At 35.4% G+C, this 19,227-nt stretch overlaps 2 protein-coding genes across 3 annotated transcripts; both read left to right on the plus strand.

Annotated features, from left to right (window-relative positions):
- Positions 1–162: 162 nt before the first annotated feature.
- LOC144437560 (solute carrier family 35 member C2-like) lies at positions 163–12,838 on the plus strand. Of its 2 annotated transcripts, none has more exons than XM_078126521.1 (8): positions 163–934; positions 1,726–1,876; positions 3,886–4,022; positions 6,663–6,831; positions 7,583–7,666; positions 8,330–8,505; positions 9,274–9,418; positions 11,099–12,838. In XM_078126521.1, exons 1-8 carry the CDS (start codon positions 752–754, stop codon positions 11,266–11,268), a joined length of 1,215 nt encoding a protein of 404 aa, XP_077982647.1. In that variant the 5' UTR covers positions 163–751; the 3' UTR covers positions 11,269–12,838. The 2 variants fall into 2 exon arrangements, with proteins under 2 accessions (XP_077982647.1, XP_077982646.1); XM_078126520.1 differs by having other exon boundaries at positions 9,274–9,403.
- A 3,862-nt stretch (positions 12,839–16,700) lies between these two features.
- Positions 16,701–18,320, plus strand: LOC144437890 (uncharacterized). Its single transcript, XM_078126922.1, has 2 exons — positions 16,701–16,845; positions 18,082–18,320. The coding sequence occupies exons 1-2, from the start codon at positions 16,701–16,703 to the stop codon at positions 18,318–18,320; spliced, it is 384 nt and encodes a 127-aa protein (XP_077983048.1).
- The last annotated feature ends 907 nt before the right edge of the window (positions 18,321–19,227 follow it).

Raw genomic sequence — 19,227 nt, forward strand, 5'->3', positions numbered from 1 at the left:
GAAGTCGTAAACTTCTTTAACGACTGAAAAATATCTGAAATGTTCTCCGCGGACAACTTTACGTTCATTCAAAAAATGGCGGAAAGTTTATTTACGAACTTGGAGGTGTGAAGTAACAAATGTTCAACTACTTCCGGGTTTACACTTCCGGTTTCCGAAAAAGTACAAGATGTGTTTTGATGCAGTGAGTTCTTTGCCCACTGTTACTTGCCTTCGCGTATAACTGTGTGTATATATTGTAACTTCATGTTTTAATTGTCACATGGCACAACTGTAAAGTTTGAGTAATAGTGAAGGCCGAGGACGAAGAGTCTACGTACGTAACACTTTGGCAGGTAACGTAACTGACAACGTGGCGATACGACGGCAATGTATGTGTTATCATCATTGACATGTTCATGAATGAGAAGGGACGTAACGGTAAACACACATTGACGGCAGTACGGGAAGCATCGAAGCGAAGCAATCTACCGCCCCGAAGAGTGGAAAACATCTCATCAGAATTACACATGTATTCTTGGAGCGAATGTTTCATTTTGAAGTTGAAGTAGAAGAATTTTCTTGCGTAATGAACTCAACACAAACTTTAAATGTTGCAATGTTCATGTAAAAATCAGAACCATAGCCTAAAACTCAGCTTTAACTACAAACACAAATGTACGCAACAGGGACGTGTTTTCTGACTGCACCTGGACCCAACACCCTGTCAACCAATCGTTGTAGACGGAACATATTAATTTGAATATTCAGAATGAATGCACCTGGTCGAAGTCAACGGATCTTTGAGGCCCGTGTTCGGAAAGTGACACCACAGAGACTTCAGAGATCTGTCTATTATAATTTTTTTGTTTTAGGAGTGAAAACTTTGTCGCTTGTACTCTTTTATTATTGTTTTTCAATTACATTAACTTTCTACAACAAATGGATGTTTTCGGTAAGTTTTACATTTTAATTCATTTACTTGTAGTATGGGGAGCTGGGAGGGAGGGGAGGGGTATTCTAGTACTAGTAGTATGGGGAGCTGGGAGGGAGGGGTATTCTAGTAGTATGGGGAACTGGTCATTTTGGCATCTGAACGTTTTGGTCCTGGTAGATGTTTCAGTCTCACCCCTAGCCTTATCAGCACCACTACCCAAGACATTTTGGCACTGTACCCAAGATGGTTAGTGGTTAGGCGTTAGTAAATGAAAGGATATGAAGTCAAAATTTTAATGTGATTCTCAGTCTGTATGTGCTATATGAACTTGCAGTGTTGTTAATAGCCCTGCTTGCAGACGGTGCACGGGTCTATATTACTGACAGTGACAGGACCCTCAACACCCTCAAGGGAGGGACAATTGTCAGAATTGAGTCCAGAATGACTCCGTATGCAAGCAGGACTATAGTATGTTGTTACTAACTAATCAGTGATTATATTTTGACAAGTTAGGATTATGCTCAGACCATATCATTCAAGATTCAACACTATCGGTCTAGAGTCTGGCACTATGATCAGGGACTGTGATGGCTTGCTTATTTGATTGATCAATTTAATTGATTGATTGGTTGATAGAGGCGTTATCAGATCACTATACCTTGACAGTGAATTCACAATGTGTACCATATTGCTTAGTCTGTAAGTTACGCCATAACAGGGCGGACGGCCTCACACGTTGGTGAGAGTGCAATGACAACGTATCTTGCACCCTACATATTGCTAACTCTGCTTTTTACTCTCTCTTCTAGAATTTCCACTTTCCGTTAACAGTCACTATATATCACTTGGTACTGAAGTTTATCCTAGCATACATAGTAAGACTAATTACATGGTGTATTACAAAGAAGAAACCCCTAACATTAGGCTGGTCTATTTACCTGAAACGGGTAGCACCAACAGGTAAGACACGATTTATCTTCAGTGTATATAAATATCCACAGCATACATGTACGTGTTTGGCTGTAATGTTGAAATCTGTGTTGTCAAGGAGTATTATTAAATTTTACCATGGTAGTGATTTTTTTTCATTTGTTAAAAAACCATATCATGTAATGCTTGACACAGGAGGTGGATGGATGGATGGATGCAATACAAACCATATGTTATTTTATGGAGAGTGACTCTATGAGTAACCTAATTTTCATATTCCTAGCATGTTATAGTCTTGCTACTACATGTAGACACCACAGGCTATAATAATAATAATAATAATCTTCATTGTCCATTTGTTAAAAACATATGGAAAATTTCCTTTTGGCACTATTCTGCTCACTGTGAAGGCAACCGGAGCATAATGCAGCTATCACGAAACAACTGGTTACTGAAAATGACAAGGAATAGATAGATAGGCCACGGACCAAACGTGTTTGTACACGTACATGTATGTGAAAGTATCAAAATCTTAAAATAGTTCAATAAAAAATGACGAAATGGTTCATTTATATTATATGTTACATGAAACTTGCTGATAATGCAATGTAAGCTTTCATATGTTGGCTTACTGAAGTGTCTGTTTTGTCTCTGGGAGTCCTTTTGTCATATGTATGTATACTATACATAGCTTCTAGCCATTTACTTTTGAACAGGCGCATGTTGTAATATGTACTGGTACAGTGGTAGCAATTCACTGATATATACTGGCAGCACAGTCTGTACATCAGTATTTGCATATGATATGCTCCATTTTATGATCAACATAACGTGTATGTACTATGTACTATGTACAGTGTACTATGTGTTGTACACTAATCAGAATCTCTCTACAGCTGTATAATTGCACCCTTAATTAACGATCTTGATGATTCAGAAATAAAGCCCAGCTGTGTGATGAAATGAACACAAGTGAAATCAACATAAATATAGCATAAATATTAAAATGTTATCCACGCACACATATCAGACAAGTCTTTCCATCTGTGTTACAGCAATTGTCTCAAACATCTATTTTGATAACAACATATTTCAGAGACAAGTAGATTTTTGATTCTCTGTAGCTGAAACAAGAATTTTACCGCATAGGTGTATCATGAAAACAATGATCATGATTTGATTTCTTGGTCAACACAGTGACTTCCAGTCTACACACTACACATACATTACTATAGGCACACATGAAAATAAGTCAACCTTGTTCTATTTTGACCTTCTAGCATGAGGTAAAATTTTACTGCTGGTAGTGATAAAATTCATACCTGCTCAGTGCAATAGTGATATCCTGATAGCCGTGGTTTGAACAAATTTAGATTCTGTAACTGTAATACATGTATTTATTAACATTCTGTGTCTTCCACTTTGTTCATCCATCAAGAGTGCATTTTAAAAGACATAATTAGTATATGAATCTAGTTATGAATAGATTTGTGATTACATGTATATCAAAATAAAGACGAGTGAAAAAGAGAGGTGGAGAGGCTATTTCCTTTTCAAAGCAGTAAAGTTTGGCACCCCAGATTATATTTGTGCTTTAGAGTTATGGATACTAATACTATATACTCTACATGCAAGACTTTCGTGTAGGGTCTATGCTATTAATTTGCTGGTTCCTGTGGACATGCAATGCATATCTACAAACATATTATTAATAGCATCTAGCACTCTCATTGGCTGAGACTACCAACTGACTGACCCCCCCCCCCCCCCAAAAAAAATACTGCAAAGAATTGTGGGAATGTATACATTTCCCATCATAGACCATGGACAATGGAGAAGAAACACCCAAGATGGTAATTACTAGTCATCTGTGGTCTCACACAAATTGATGTTGTATGAACATATTCAGTATATATGCTAGTTATAATGCAAACAAGTTTGTCATTTCAAAATTCATTTCTGCCAATCTCATACTATACACTGTTCACATTATCAAACTGTCCACATTATCAATTTGTTTTACTTATATTTTTTTACAGGGTTAGCAACTTCATTAGATATTGGTTTGTCCAACTGGAGTTTTCTCTACATCACAGTGTCTTTATACACGATGTCCAAGTCATCAGCTGTTGTATTCATACTTATATTTGCAATTATATTTAAACTAGAAAAATTTGTAAGTATTTTCTTTTTGTCAATTTATTTTACTAATCTGCCATCACAATTAATGAATGATGGTGTTCACAGCACTTGTAAAATAACATGACTGTTTGTATTATGAGACTAGTATTTGGCCTTTCTAAAATTACAATGTGGTCCATTTGTGAAAAATGTCACAAGCAGCTGACTGAAAGCTGACAGATAATAGTGAATAATAGCATCACAACTATGAATATACTTAGTTGTCTGTGAGATGTAGACAATATTGTATGACATGTTGTATTCTGTGTACTTAGTTGTCTGTGAGATGTAGACAATATTGTATGACATGTTGTATTCTGTGTACTTAGCTGTCTGTGAGATGTAGGTAATTGTATGACATGTTGTATTCTGTGTACTTAGTTGTCTGTGAGATGTAGACAATATTGTATGACATGTTGTATTCTGTGTACTTAGTTGTCTGTGAGATGTAGAGACAATATTGTATGACATGTTGTATTCTGTGTACTTAGTTGTCTGTGAGATGTAGACAATATTGTATGACATGTTGTATTCTGTGTACTTAGTTGTCTGTGAGATGTAGACAATATTGTATGACATGTTGTATTCTGTGTACTTAGCTGTCTGTGAGATGTAGACAATATTGTATGACATGTTGTATTCTGTGTACTTAGCTGTCTGTGAGATGTAGACAATATTGTATGACATGTTGTATTCTGTGTACTTAGCTGTCTGTGAGATGTAGGTAATTGTATGACATGTTGTATTCTGTGTACTTAGTTGTCTGTGAGATGTAGACAATATTAGATGACATGTTGTATTCTGTGTATTTAGCTGTCTGTGAGATGTAGACAATATTGTATGACATGTTGTATTCTGTGTACTTAGCTGTCTGTGACATGTAGACAATATTGTATGACATGTTGTATTCTGTGTACTTAGCTGTCTGTGAGATGTAGACAATATTGTATGACATGTTGTATTCTATGTACTTAGCTGTCTGTGAGATGTAGGCAATATTGTATGACATGTTGTATTCTGTGTACTTAGTTGTCTGTGAGATGTAGACAATATTGTATGACATGTTGTATTCTGTGTACTTAGCTGTCTGTGAGATGTAGGCAATATTGTATGACATGTTGTATTCTGTGTACTTTGCCATGGTAACATATTGTACAGATTAATTATATTGGCACTGTACTGTACGTCACAATTAAAGCAATTGAAACGTACTTCTACACATAATACATTATATAGGAATGCTATACATGAGTGTGGCACACAGTGACACTGCTTTGATTGGGTATGACATGTTAATGATTACAAGAACCCAAATTTTATTTCATGTTCATATTTGATGCTAAGATTACTAGTCTAGCCATAAACATGTGAATATTATCACATTAGACATAATAATTGTAATAATATGGTTTTTTTATTGTCATATTATATATACTGGTACATATATAATAAAATATGTATTGATTTTGCGTGCAATGAAAAATTTACAGAAACAATGTTATGTAGAGGACTCCTACCACAAGATTGGTGCGCTATCAGAGAACTTGATATAATTCATTAAGAATGTGGACTGCAGTTGGGTAAAAGCTAAACAATGTGTGACTAAGCAGAGAAATAAGAGATAGAAAGAAGAGATGAATTTTTGTCGATTAGATTTAGAATGAGAGAGATGAAAGCAGAGCTTATAGATTACAGCAAGAAACAGGTTTTGTTTATCAATTTATAGGGACTTCACACTGGACAGTTTGCTCTTGAACCGCTCTAAGTCTTAGACCGACCCAAAGAGTGCTGTGTCTGAATATGTACTTAGGATTAGTGATTTAGTCCAGCATAGGATTAACACAACAATCTGCAGTGTGAAGCCCACTTATGGTAGATGTACAGTTAGATTAAAAAGTGGACATTATATACATTTTGTAAATAGGCTTACAAGAGACAGCTTTCATTGTTGTGTGTGTAAGGTAGATATAGAAACAGAGCTTACAAAATGAGATAACGGTAACATATGGTTTAGGTCATTCAGTGGACAGTAGATGCGCAGTCGGCCACAGCAGCAAATTTACCTGCAAATCAAACTTATACTCAAATCTGTTAAAAGTTTGCCATATGAAAACTTGTTCCTGGTCCGTTAGAAATAATTAAAAAAAAAAGTGATTTAGGGTTCACAATCTTTTTTATTATATTCAAGGAAATCACAAGCTTTTATTTTAAATTTAATTTAGTAATTGTCAGCCATATTGGATTCTGAATTACATGTAGGTTTATTTTTAAGATCATTTGACCTCTATGTCAACAAATGACTTAGAATGGATTCAAGTTTTCTTGCACAAAGTAACAGAAAAAAGTTAAGACTTCCATTTGTGTAGTACAGATTACTACCGGTACATTAAAGGAAAGGTCCAATCAAGTACATGTGCACTTTTAGATAACTTATCTTTATCAAGTTTGTGTTTTTAATTGATATGTATGTGACAAGCTTAAAAGATATGCCCTGCAACAAAAAGCGTCGACTAAATATCTAGCAGTGATGTAAAATGAAATGACCACAGTCCAAAGAAGCACAATGACCGATGTTTCAATAGCAGTAACTGTGATTGCTAATCCTGTATGTTTTCTTTATTCTGTTTCCTTACAGAGATTTTCTCTCATTGGAGTCATTTTACTGATAGCTGGGGGATTGTTCTTATTTACATACAAGTCAACTCAGTTTAATTTACTAGGCTTCCTACTAGTAATGTCTGCATCGCTACTTAGTGGTGTTAGGTGGTCATTGGCTCAGATGTTGACCCAAAAAGAAGAAATAGGTCAGTTCCTGTCATCTTTATCTCAATAACCAGTACTTTTCTGGTTGTCTCATTATTAAATATGAAATTAAGTGTATGAGAATAGTAGAAAGTGCATCTCTGCTTTGAATGTAAAATTGTGCATAATTTGTGAAGTGCAACAGGAGAAATATAGGTGTACTTCAAACTTGAGTCTTATCAGTGCTTTGGGAAATGTAGTATACATGTTATGCTATATGTTTCAATGCCTAGCTTGAGGAGTTTGACTACATTTGACAGCATAGCCTTCCTTGAACAAAGTAACTGCAGAGGGCGCTGTTTTTGTTGATGTGGGAGGATATGGCAAATAATGATTTTTGATTCAATACCAGTTAATAGGTTTTTGAAAGTATAATTGTCACCACAGAGTGATGGATTTGTCTGATTCTCTGTTCAAATGTGTATCTTCTGAACCAGAATACAATAAGAAGACTTTTTTGTAATGTTTCAAAATTTGAAGTGTGATAATTCCAATGCTAGTACTAGTATATGATTGTTTTCATGGAACAAGAATTCTTGATTTGCCTTATGTTTATTAGACAATTTAGATTAGACTAAACTTATTTTGTAAGTGAAAGAAATAGATGCGAAAAGTAGCACATCAACATTGTCAACTGTTGTAAAAATTTCATCAAATTTGTAAAATATTTCTCAGAATGTGAAATTTAAAATGAATGTATATAGTGTGTTCAGAATTAATTACTATTCATATTTCTTATTTGCATATCTATAGGTCTAACCAATCCAGTGGATACTGTTTATCATTTACAGCCATGCATGATAGCAGGCCTCCTCCCATTGGCTATTGCGTTTGAAGGTAAAGTTTCATTTGATGAATGTATAACTGAAAAAAGAGTGTAGATTTTATGTCAGGCAATAGGTGTTTGATTACTCTGTCTGAAATAAAAGCAGTTGGACATCTTTGCTCAGATGAAGATGTTACTTATCACAATGTTTCATCATTCCAAATGTCTCTAATAGTGTTGTTTCTTCTCACAGTACGTACTGAGGAAATGAATAAAAGTGACATAAACTTTTCAAAATTTTTTTAATTGAAAAAAAAATTGAAACATTAATGTCTTGACTTCGCTACATGGACATGTGTGCCCTCTATTAAAGTAAAAGACAACATTTTTTGTCGTGGGTCAAAATGATAAAAATGATAGGTTTTCTTGGGAGTCTCAACATAGTAAGGACTAGAGGGACATCTGATGTTTGGTGTGTCATAAGATAAAGCTACTCGTCAATGGTATTTCAAATTGGTGCAAAGGGTGCCGTGATGCAGACACCTTCATTATAGTTGCACCTTGATATTTACCCCATTCCTGTATGTTTAGTTAATGAAAGCATAGACCCTCCACCAACGTTGGTGGAGGGTCTATGATGAAAGATATCTTATCCTCTCAGAAATAAATAAACATGAATGTTGTTTGTATGGTTTGACATAAATGTTCAGTATTTTTTTAATTCTTTTTCACAGGTGTTCACATGGCAACTACAGAACAGTTTCTTGGTTTCACCAAAAGTGCAGACTTTGCTGTCACTATGGCCAAATTATCCGTCGGTGCAGTATTGGCTTTTATGCTGGGTGTGTCTGAGTACTGGCTTGTAGCACAGACATCGGGTCTTACACTCTCCATTGCTGGTATCTTTAAGGTCAGTCAACATTCACTCAGGGTGATTGTTCTAATATGCAATCTTTCCAGATGCTAGAGGGACTATGTGAAGTAACGCAGTCTGTAACTTTATTGTTCTTGATGGTTACTTTTGTTTCATATTTGAAAATACTTCGGATAGTCCAACTATTACTATGGTGAATCATGTCTAGCAACTGGTAGAATGTTTCACCAGGAATTTGTGTACGACATAAATGACTTTGAATGACATAATGTTTTGGTTACCAATTGAGGACCACAAGTGTGTCAATTTCCAATTGTCTTTGTGTATATCTCACCACCTACATCACACTTGTTGTGAACCAATATTTCTATACTTCTGCCAAATGATCATTTTTCACGCCTGGATTTTAAAATCCTAATCCAAAGTGGGCCTTTAATCACAAATGCATTTTAGTATGGACCATCTTGGAGTAAGATTTAATATTTGAGACAGAGTGAGACAAGTAGTTGTTCAGCAGAGCTGTAGAGAAATCTGGTTCTGAACAAGACGATAATTCTAGCCAAGCCTTAAGACTTCATTGATAAAATAAATGTCACACTAATACAGAGTGTGGGATTTAAAAATTAGGTTGTAATGAAGATTGAGAAAACTTTTATTTGTGTAAAATTTAATGAGAAATCTCATCGTTTTCAGTTCTATGACAAGTTAAGCGTTGTTTTGTGTCAGTTATTTTAAGTTTGTATTTTTTTACTATTGTACAATTTGTATTATTTTTGACTGTAAATTATTTATATTTGTTTACAGGAAATCTGTATCTTATATTTAGCCACTACTTATGTTGGTGACAAATTGACACCTATCAATGCAATTGGTATGATTATGTGTTTGTGCGGAATAGCTTTACATGTCACACTCAAGGCAATACGCTCCAAAAGTAAGTACCTCAGTTGTAGGAGTCGGTAAAAAAAGTACCATCATGCCTTTGTGTGGAATAGTTTAATAGCAATGTACTCTAGAAAGGTTACCTCAGTAATAGCAGTAGCTGGATTCACAACAGCGCTAAGGTTTAGTTCATCATCTGTGGAGGATATCATTTGTGAAGTCATGATGGTTGAAAAGTTAGTGTGGCTGGCTTGCAATCTGCAGATAGCAAGTTCAATCATAGCTGCTCTCAATTCCTTTGGTATAATTTGAACCATGATCATGCCCCTGTCAACTACCCAGCTGTATGATTGGGGACCTGTTAGGACAGAACTTTGCTATGTGAAGGATTTAAGACTGTGTGATTGCTTCCCATGGAGTTTTTTAACGTGATTTAACGTGATTGCCATAGTTGTAAATTAACCATGGCAAGAAAGGGAAGAAAGCCTCAAAGGCTCATATAATCCCTTGTATTGTTCATGTACTGGTCCAGTCTAATTTTAAAGTCCACAATAGTTTTGGCTTGGATGATGTGTTCTGGTAAATTGTTCCATTGAGATATGACACGCTGAGAGAAGAAATATTTCCTAGTATCCAGTCTAACTGTAGATTTAACAAGTTTTAGTGAGTGTCCTCTTGTCCTGCTGGTTTGGTGAAGTTTAAATAGTAGCTCATAGTCACTTTTATCAAATCCCTTGATTAAACGAAACACTTGAATCAAGTCACCTCTCCGCCTTCGTTCTTCCAAAGTGGTTATATTTAGTGTCCTTAGTCTATCTGCATAACTTAAATTTCTCAGTTCTGGTATCAGCTTTGTAGCTCGCCTTTATATTTTTTCGAGAAGGCCAATGTCTTTTTTGAAGTGTGGGTTCCAAAACTGAACGCCATATTCTATGTGTGGTCTGACTAAGGAGTTGAACAACTTCATGATGACGAATTTTGATTTGTGTGAAATGTTCCGTTTGATGATACCTAGTGTCCTGTTTGCCTTTTTAGCTGCAGCTGCACAATGATGACTGGTTTTCAATGAGTTGTGAATCAATACACCCAAATCCTTTTCTTCAGTTACTGAATTCAATGGTTTATCATTCATGGTGTACTTGTGTGACTGGTTTGATGAACCAATGTGCATAATCTTACATTTATCTACGTTAAAGGACATTTGCCAGTCTTCAGCCCATGTAGACAATCTGTTCAAATCATCTTGAAAACTGTCACAATCTGCCTGTGAGTTAACAGTTGAACAGAGCTTGGTATCATCTGCAAATTTCAGTATGAAAGACTTGAGTTGAGGAAGTATGAAATGGCATCTTGCAATTATAAAATTGAATTTGTTTTACCTCCATTTGTCTAGCAGTGGCCACCGTTGCCTCATATTGGGAACTTAGCAGATGCATATATTTTTCCTTGAGAGCCTACAATTCATAAAATCAAACCATGGTGTGTATTACATGGCTCTGCTGTTTCAACATGCTGAGCCAAGTATTATTAATCCAATTTCATATATTTACTTGTTTCGTTCATCCACAGTATGATATAGCAAGTTGTAGCTTCCTTTTGACTGAATTGAAAACATCACCAACATGTACACACACAGTTTTCACTGACCAACCGACCCATCATTTTGAAAGCTTAACGATTACAGACATAGGTCTAAAATAGGACCTCCCCTATGTAAATGGCATCATTTGTGTTTTGCATTCAACAGCAGAAAAGGAAAACAAAGATTATTCATCAGAAGATGAACTGAATGGTGATGCCATACAGATGTTAATTGCCAATGGAGAAGCTAACAATGATGATGATGGTGATGAGGAAGAAATATTTGATGCAAGAATGCACAAAGGAAGAAGAAACTATGCCAAAACGTCACTTTGATGAAGAAAGAGTGCTACAACAAAAACACAAAGTATATGGCTAACTAATCAGCTAGTACATTCCTTAAAGTTACAGTGCCTCATCATAGTAGCTTTTATAGGAGTTTTCTATCCATATGAAGTTTGCAATGGTGTACGTTGCATTCAGCAGTTTGATATACCCGTTGAAACACAGTGAAAGTGATATTTCCGAACATCTGAACACTCACAGAAATGGCCGATGTCCACTGATTATATGTCAATTTCTGTTTTGCTAGAGAGTGAAATCAATATCGACAGAGAGGATCTAATTTATCAGGCTGATATTTTCATACTCAGTGGTTGAGCGTGTAACTTTGTTGCCATGCCACTTAATTATCTTGAGAAGTACAGTATGTGTCACATCAAAAAAAGGAAAACAGTTTTGGAAAGAGCTAAATAAGTCAAAATTTCACCTGATGAAGCACTATAACTTCAAAAAAAAAAAAATCTTTGAAAGTGTGATTTTGTTGCCGAACATATTTAGTTGTCTTCTTTTTTCTTTTCTTTTTCAAATTACAAGAAGAACACCTCCAAAGATATACCAGGATGTACATATCATAGACATCATATGATTGTAGGGATTTAAGAAAATCATTTTAGACTTTATAGAAGTTTGATATTTTCATCTTATTTTTGGACTGTATCATATGGAAAATAGCAGGGTACTTTGTATGTTGATCCATAATACAATATTGTAGGGTTGGTCAGGGTTATAAAAAGGGGGAAGAATGTACCACATTTAAGACAAATTACTTGTAAATTTACAACATAAAATATCAAGTTAGTTTCATTGCCAAGCTGGCAGGATATAAGAGAATTCTCCATTTTTACTTAAAAACAAAAACATGTAAATAGCACCCTATACAATCAGCCATTTTGAAGTTAAGTTTAAAAAAAATTGATACTGTTATGTGCTATATTTCTCAAACTTTTGCAGTTATAAAAAGATAGATGCATGATTTTTGTGCCATATTTCCAAAACAAATGCAAGCAAAAAGCAACCGGTGCAATGTGAGCTGATGGAAATTTGGTTAGGTGATATATCAGCATTAAGAAGTCCATTTATTTTGTTAGGTTTACAAAAAGTAGTCACAAAGATCTAAAACCAGGACAAGGAAATTATTTCCTTACTTTCCCAAAATTTGGTGTTTTATTTCCTTACTTTCCCAGAATTTGGTGTCTTCCTATAAAGAGAATATATACAAACTCCTTACAACTCATTAATACAAAAAAAAAAGTTTTATTCAAAAATGATTTGTGGTGCATCTATTCTATTGATAATAATTATATAAATATATATAGTTTTGTGTTTGTTTGTTTTTAGTTAAATTTACAAGGCTTCCTGTTTTCATGTGTTGACAAACATGTCATGAATTAAAGCTTCCATGACATCTTGTTTTTCATGACGTAGTATATTTGGATACCTTGTCTCATTTTCGTCCTACAAAGGTCTGTTGATCCATTTACCTATTTCTTCCAGTGTCTTTGTTTTGTTCAGCGTTCATCTCAGTTGATACATCATTTAAGAACAGAATTTTATGTACTATAGTCTCAAACAAGAATATTTCATTATAAAGTGAAACAATTGAGATATTGACATTCATGTTTTATTTTTAAAGTGGCCATATGGATGAGAATTTGGTATTTATTTTGGATTTTTATTTGATAAAACAGCTTCACTATGTTTTTCTAAATGAAAAAATAATGTGAAATAACATATACCAAGTCTATGTTTGCAACTCAATAAACTGCAAAAGATTAAACAATGTGTAAAATGTTTGTTATTGTACGTACAATAACAAACCTTTTGCACTTTTTGCATCTTTTTGCAATGTATTGAGTTATGAACATGGACTTGGTATATGTTATTTCACATTATTAGTCCCCGCCAGACGAAGTCTTATGGATTGGGTTCCGTCTGTCCGTCCGTGCGTCCGTGCGTCTGTCCGTCCGCAGCCGTTTCTTGGAGATGCCTGGGCCGATTTTTTTCAAACTTGGTACAGGGGCAACATACAATGGCATACATATGCACGTCAATTTGTTTCTTGATACGATCCAATATGGCCGCCTGGCAGCCATTTTGTTTGCAAATTTTCCCTGTCTAAAGCCATAACTCAGACATGCTTGAACAGATCTCATTCAAACTTGGCATTAGGACAGTGTTCTATGGCATATATGTGCATATTCATTGTTGTCATGATACGATCCAATATGGCTGCCTGGCAGCCATTTTGTTTGTGAATTTTCATGTCCAAAGCCATAACTCAGACATGCTTGAACAGATCTCATTCAAAGTTGGTATTAGGACAGTGTTCTATGACATACATGTGCATATTCATTTTCATTGTGATACGATCCAATATGGCTGCCTGGCAGCCATTTTGTTTGTGATTTTTCCATGTCCAAAGCCATAACTCAGACATGCTTGAACAGATCTCATTGAAAGTTGGTATTAGGACAGTGTTCTATGACATACATGTGCATATTCATTGTTGTTGTGATACGATCCAATATGGCCGCCTGGCAGCCATTTTGTTTGTGATTTTTCTATGTCCAAAGCCATAACTCAGATATGCTTGAACAGATCACATTCAAAGTTGGTATTAGGACAGTGTTCTATGACATAAATGTGCATATCCATTTTCATCGTGATATGATCCCCCATACCCGACCAATCCTTTATTGTTGTAGGCATGTTCCATGTCCAACAAGCAGACACAACATATCTAAGTCTGTTTGATTTAGGTTCACAAGTGTTGTTGCGTGATCAGAGTAGTGATAATTCCGTAAATAACAATCATAGCGGGGACTATGTCATTCTCAATGACTTGTTTTTTCAAGTAGAAAAACATAGTGAAGCTGTTTTATCAAATAAAAATCCAAAATAAATACCAAATTCTCATCCATATGGCCACTTTAAGTTTCTCTATTTGTTAGGGAAAATTTCATAACATGTCAAAACTTCATGTTTTAGCAACTGTGTGTACATCTCAAACAATTTTTGTTACCTGAAACAGAATTTAATACTTAGGGTGTCCTAGGTACATTTTCATCATAAAAATAACGATCTCTTAATTTCATAGTACCATGACTTCCACTCAACACACTTCACATGTATAACTATAGACATGTGTGAGAATAAGTCGACCTTTTTGTTCTATTTTGAACCTCTAGCTTGAAGTAGAATGCCGTACTGAGAATAAGTCGACCTTTTTGTTCTATTTTGAACCTCTAGCTTGAAGTAGAATGCCGTACCGAGAATATGTTGACCTTTTTGTTCTGTTTTGACTCTCTAGCATGAAGTAAAATGCCGTACTGAGAATAAGTCGACCTTTTTGTTATATTTTGACCCTGTAGCGTGAGGTAAAATGCCGTACTGAGAATAAGTAAACCTTTTTGTTCTATTTTGACCCTCTAACATGAAGTAGAATGCCGTAATGAGAATATGCTGACCTTTTTGTTCTATTTTGACTCTCTAACATGAAGTAAAATGCCGTACTGAGAATAAGTCGACCCTTTTGTTCTATTTTGACCCTGTAGCGTAAGGTAAAATGCCATTGCAGGTACCAAGAATATCTATAAAAGTTACTGCTACCAGCATGTGTTTACAAATAAAGTACTTTTTATCTCAAGAGTCATGTATCTATATTATAATACAGTATTACAGGACTATGGGACCATGTCATACTCCAATCATGAATACCAAATATGTCTTGCTTGGGTGCTGCTGCTTTGTACAATTTCAGAAAACATAACCAAGTGCAATGAATTTTTCATCCTGAGAAATAAAAGAGTAAATTGAATGACAAATTAGTACTTTCAGTTATTAGAGAATGATGTTGATTGTGACTGACAGTTTTTCAGCATTTCACTATTAAGCTGAACTGTAAAGTCTGCCAATACATGAAGTTGTGAGGCATAACCATAGATAGTGGAGGGGTAATTTCCCCTCCACACACTGTCTTTGGCATACCATGTATATATATGACAGAGGCAGGTGAATTATCGACACAGATACAAACTACAACTATTCTTGCAAGATTTTGATATAAGCTATCACTGAATGTTGATGTAATTACACTCACAGGGTGGCATCTTTGATGCAAGGTTTCTTCAAATGATAGTACATTCAACCTCATTCAGTGTTTTCCTTATCTTGATCACAGGGTGATTACATCCACATAACCAAAGCACCTCTATCATCCACTTTTGTAATCTACCACATACAATGATAGATTTTGTCTGGTATTACTGACATCCACAACATCCACAACTCTCTCCTTATAATCTAGCATGTGAAAAGTTTAATGTATGTACATCAATATTTTTGCTGAAGATGACTACACTCAAGAATCGTAATCATGATTGAATATGAAAATCTTTTATAGTAGCATTACATTTGTAAGTTTAGTGAGTACTTTCATTTCATTGCATCATTTTTAGATGACAGCCCTATTATTGTAATTTTTATAATAATCTAAACAAGACCTTGAGAGAGATTGTGGACGATTTTAGTAGACGTTGGCTGGACAACCTGTTGATTCACGTCATACCAGGAACACTATGGAATTAAAGAGCGCCCTCACATGAAAGGAAACAAAATCTTTTGTTTTTAAGCGGAACCGCAACTCCTGGAAAGTCATTTCATGATTTCATATCAAATAATTTAGCTCGTGCCAAGAAACACCAAATTGAATTTGTTTTACCTCCATTTATCTAGCAATGGCCACTGTTACCCGAGGGATCTTATTAGCAGACACACTTAGCCTGCAATCCATTGTAGCCTCTATAAGCTTTCACACTCCAACTTCTATCATATCAGGTCCTTTGTTATATACTAACTAGGTTGACTGGGTCACAATCATGGCTCATCAAGTCTTTCAGAAACAAACGGCTGAGGTGAAGCTCGAACCTGCAGATTCCAAACCGGTCACTTACCTTTGGCCACTTCACATATTTGGATCACTCTTAGGTAGTATTACAAGTATGTTTTATAAGCTTTGAAATTATTTACATGTATGTTGCCGATACTTAAAGGGAATTTGCACTGGTATATGTTTCGTGCGGAAAAAATATTGTACACACACACAAACACGCACGCATGTACACTTATTTGTGTAGTGTGTTACCGCCATGTTCAGCATATCGGGTTTTATAAACATGTATGTAATATCAAATCGATTTTGTTAATGATTTATACTTGTTCACACGCGAGATTACGTCGTTGGTCTCACAGGTCGTTACTTTGACGTGAAGGTCTCCAACTGTCGAAACCTCAATGAGTCATTGTTTACCTTATGACGTCATTATAATGTATCTCATGTACTCCATTAAAATATGTCTACCACTGAATGACATAATTCGATATTAACTGGTTATAATAGTCGATCGTATTTCAGGATTAGTTTGAAAATGGAACCTTCGATGTTACTTGCTAAGTTTCACGAGGAATTATCGGCAGCTTACCGTGTCGGGAACTTTGATGTTATACGTAAGCTATACCTACCAGATGTTGTAATGATGGAACCTGGGCAAGAAACAAAACATGGTATCGAAGGTAGGTTTGACAACATGTAACTCAGACTACTGTATTATCGCTGGTAGTGTGAAGAAGAAATCAATGTCGCAGTTTTTTATGTTTTCTTTCTGCAGGCGTTTTGACAATGCTTCATACATAAATACATTGCGATAATTACAACGGAAGTCAGTAAAGTTTAATCAAATCGAAGTCTGGCAGCCATGGCTCGACGAAAATCTTGCCACATAAACATTGCTACATTTTATTGTCTGCCCTGACAAACGTTGTTCTAATTTTGCTAAATCTCTTATCGTCTGGCTCGGCAAAATAAGCCTTATCAACATTGCTACATCTTATCGTCTGGAAACAAAATTGTTACATTTTAATCCATTGACATGCCTGAAAATGTATACTTTGATTACAATATATATGGTGAAAAGAAAATGTAGCAATATCGGTTAGATTTTTGTCAAGCCAGGTGATAAAATGTAGCAATGTTTCAGTAGTGATTTATTATCATGCCAGACTACGTTTTGTTTCAAGCCAACTGTATTGTCCGTATTATCTGACAACTTTTATCCCCTCACATGTAATTATAGGTACACGTCACAAATTAATGTTGTGAGATATATCAGTCAATGATATATGTTAGATTGTAACATTTTAAGGCGTTTCTGTTGTCTGTACATATTGCGACAGAGACGTGACATTTGGGATGACAACAGTTTTACCGACTCAGGTCACACACGTGCTTGCTTTGTTTGTTTTGTATATCAAAAGCAAATAAATTAATTGGCAGTAGATCCTTATCGAGTGCCTTACCAGTAACGTAGTGTAAACTTACACTATACCTTGTCTTGAAATTCAAATCACCAGTACTGTTCTTTATCAAAAATCGTGAAGCTGTGAGGTAGATCTAAGCGATTGTCTAAGCATGCGCACACAAATTAACAAAAATAATAATGTTACATATAAATGGATTGTACTTTGACCACAGAATAGAGAGCCTATTGTCTGTGCTTTGACCACGACTAACTATCTTTCAAAAATGTTTGCAGCAAGTTTATTGAAACAAGGGACCAATAGATTAAGGGGAATGCACGCAACACCAAAAAATGATTGCATTTTTGTGAAGTTTGGGTTGTGGCGAGTCAGTCCATAGTGTTACATGACAACGATTGTATGGATACTAATATTGAAAATTTGTCATGTTTTCCTTATCCATAAAAAAGATATGCCGTTTTTACAATATCATATTTTGTTAAATTTTAATAGAAATACTAAAGGCTGGTAAAGAGATGTTTGATGACAGGATAACAGGTGTGCAATATTTGTCTGAAGAGACGCTGGGACCGATTGGAAGTGAATTTCTCGTCGATAGAGGGCGATACATATTTGAAACGGAGGACGGGACTGTAGCTGACAGAGGGAAGTACCTGATGGTGTGGAAGCTGATAGACGGGCAATATCGTGTATATATTGATTCATACAGCAGCGACCTGACTGAATCATAGGAATAACACAGTGTGCTTTCTATAGCTATTGAGAACAGAAAGAAAGAGATTTTATTATTTCGCTGCAAGTCTATCATATACATTTTTCTGCTTGTTCGTCAGTTCGAATCTGTTAGCATGTGGGTGTTGTTTTACTTTAATATTAAAACACGGACACCGTATTTGATCTGGATGCCCCACATACGGGACATTTATAGACAATTTTAAAGAGCACCACCTACGGTGAGAGTGTGAATATATGGATTACGCCGACTATTCCAATTTAACATTAATGACCATGTCTGCTAGATTAACTGACCAAACATTGTTTATGTCATATTATGCATGCTCACTGCCTTGCACAGATCTCACCCAAAACCTAATCAGTTCTAGCCATAATACCCAAAAGAAGAGTTTACCAAATTTTAGTTTGTGCCAGCCATTTTTGAGAAAATGAGGACGCAGACAGACAGACAGACAGACAGACAAACAAACAAACAGACAGACAGACAGACAGACAGACACACACACACACATATACACACACACAGACACACACACACACACACACACACACACACACATACAGATTCAGCATAATCCTTCCCTTTCTGGCAAAAGCATGTAATTGTAATTTCTTAGTGACGAACATTTGAAGTTTTCATCAATTGTTGACATTTCGTCATAAAACATACACTGCACGAACTGACGAGCGAGTGTTACATTTACGACAGGCGTCGCCTGGACAACGAGAGAGTATCATCTTTTCAGAATAATTTCAGGTTTCAGACAAATTTGAATCCATTCTTTTTCTGTACTTGAAATGTTTGATGAACGACCATTCTATATATTGTACATACTATCAAATTCACATGTTCCCAATTCCCCGATTGAAAATGCATATTTAACCCAACGACAGATGAAATTA

The sequence above is a fragment of the Glandiceps talaboti genome, chromosome 7, assembly GCF_964340395.1.
Source record: "Glandiceps talaboti chromosome 7, keGlaTala1.1, whole genome shotgun sequence".
Classification (NCBI taxonomy): Eukaryota; Metazoa; Hemichordata; class Enteropneusta; family Spengelidae; genus Glandiceps; species Glandiceps talaboti.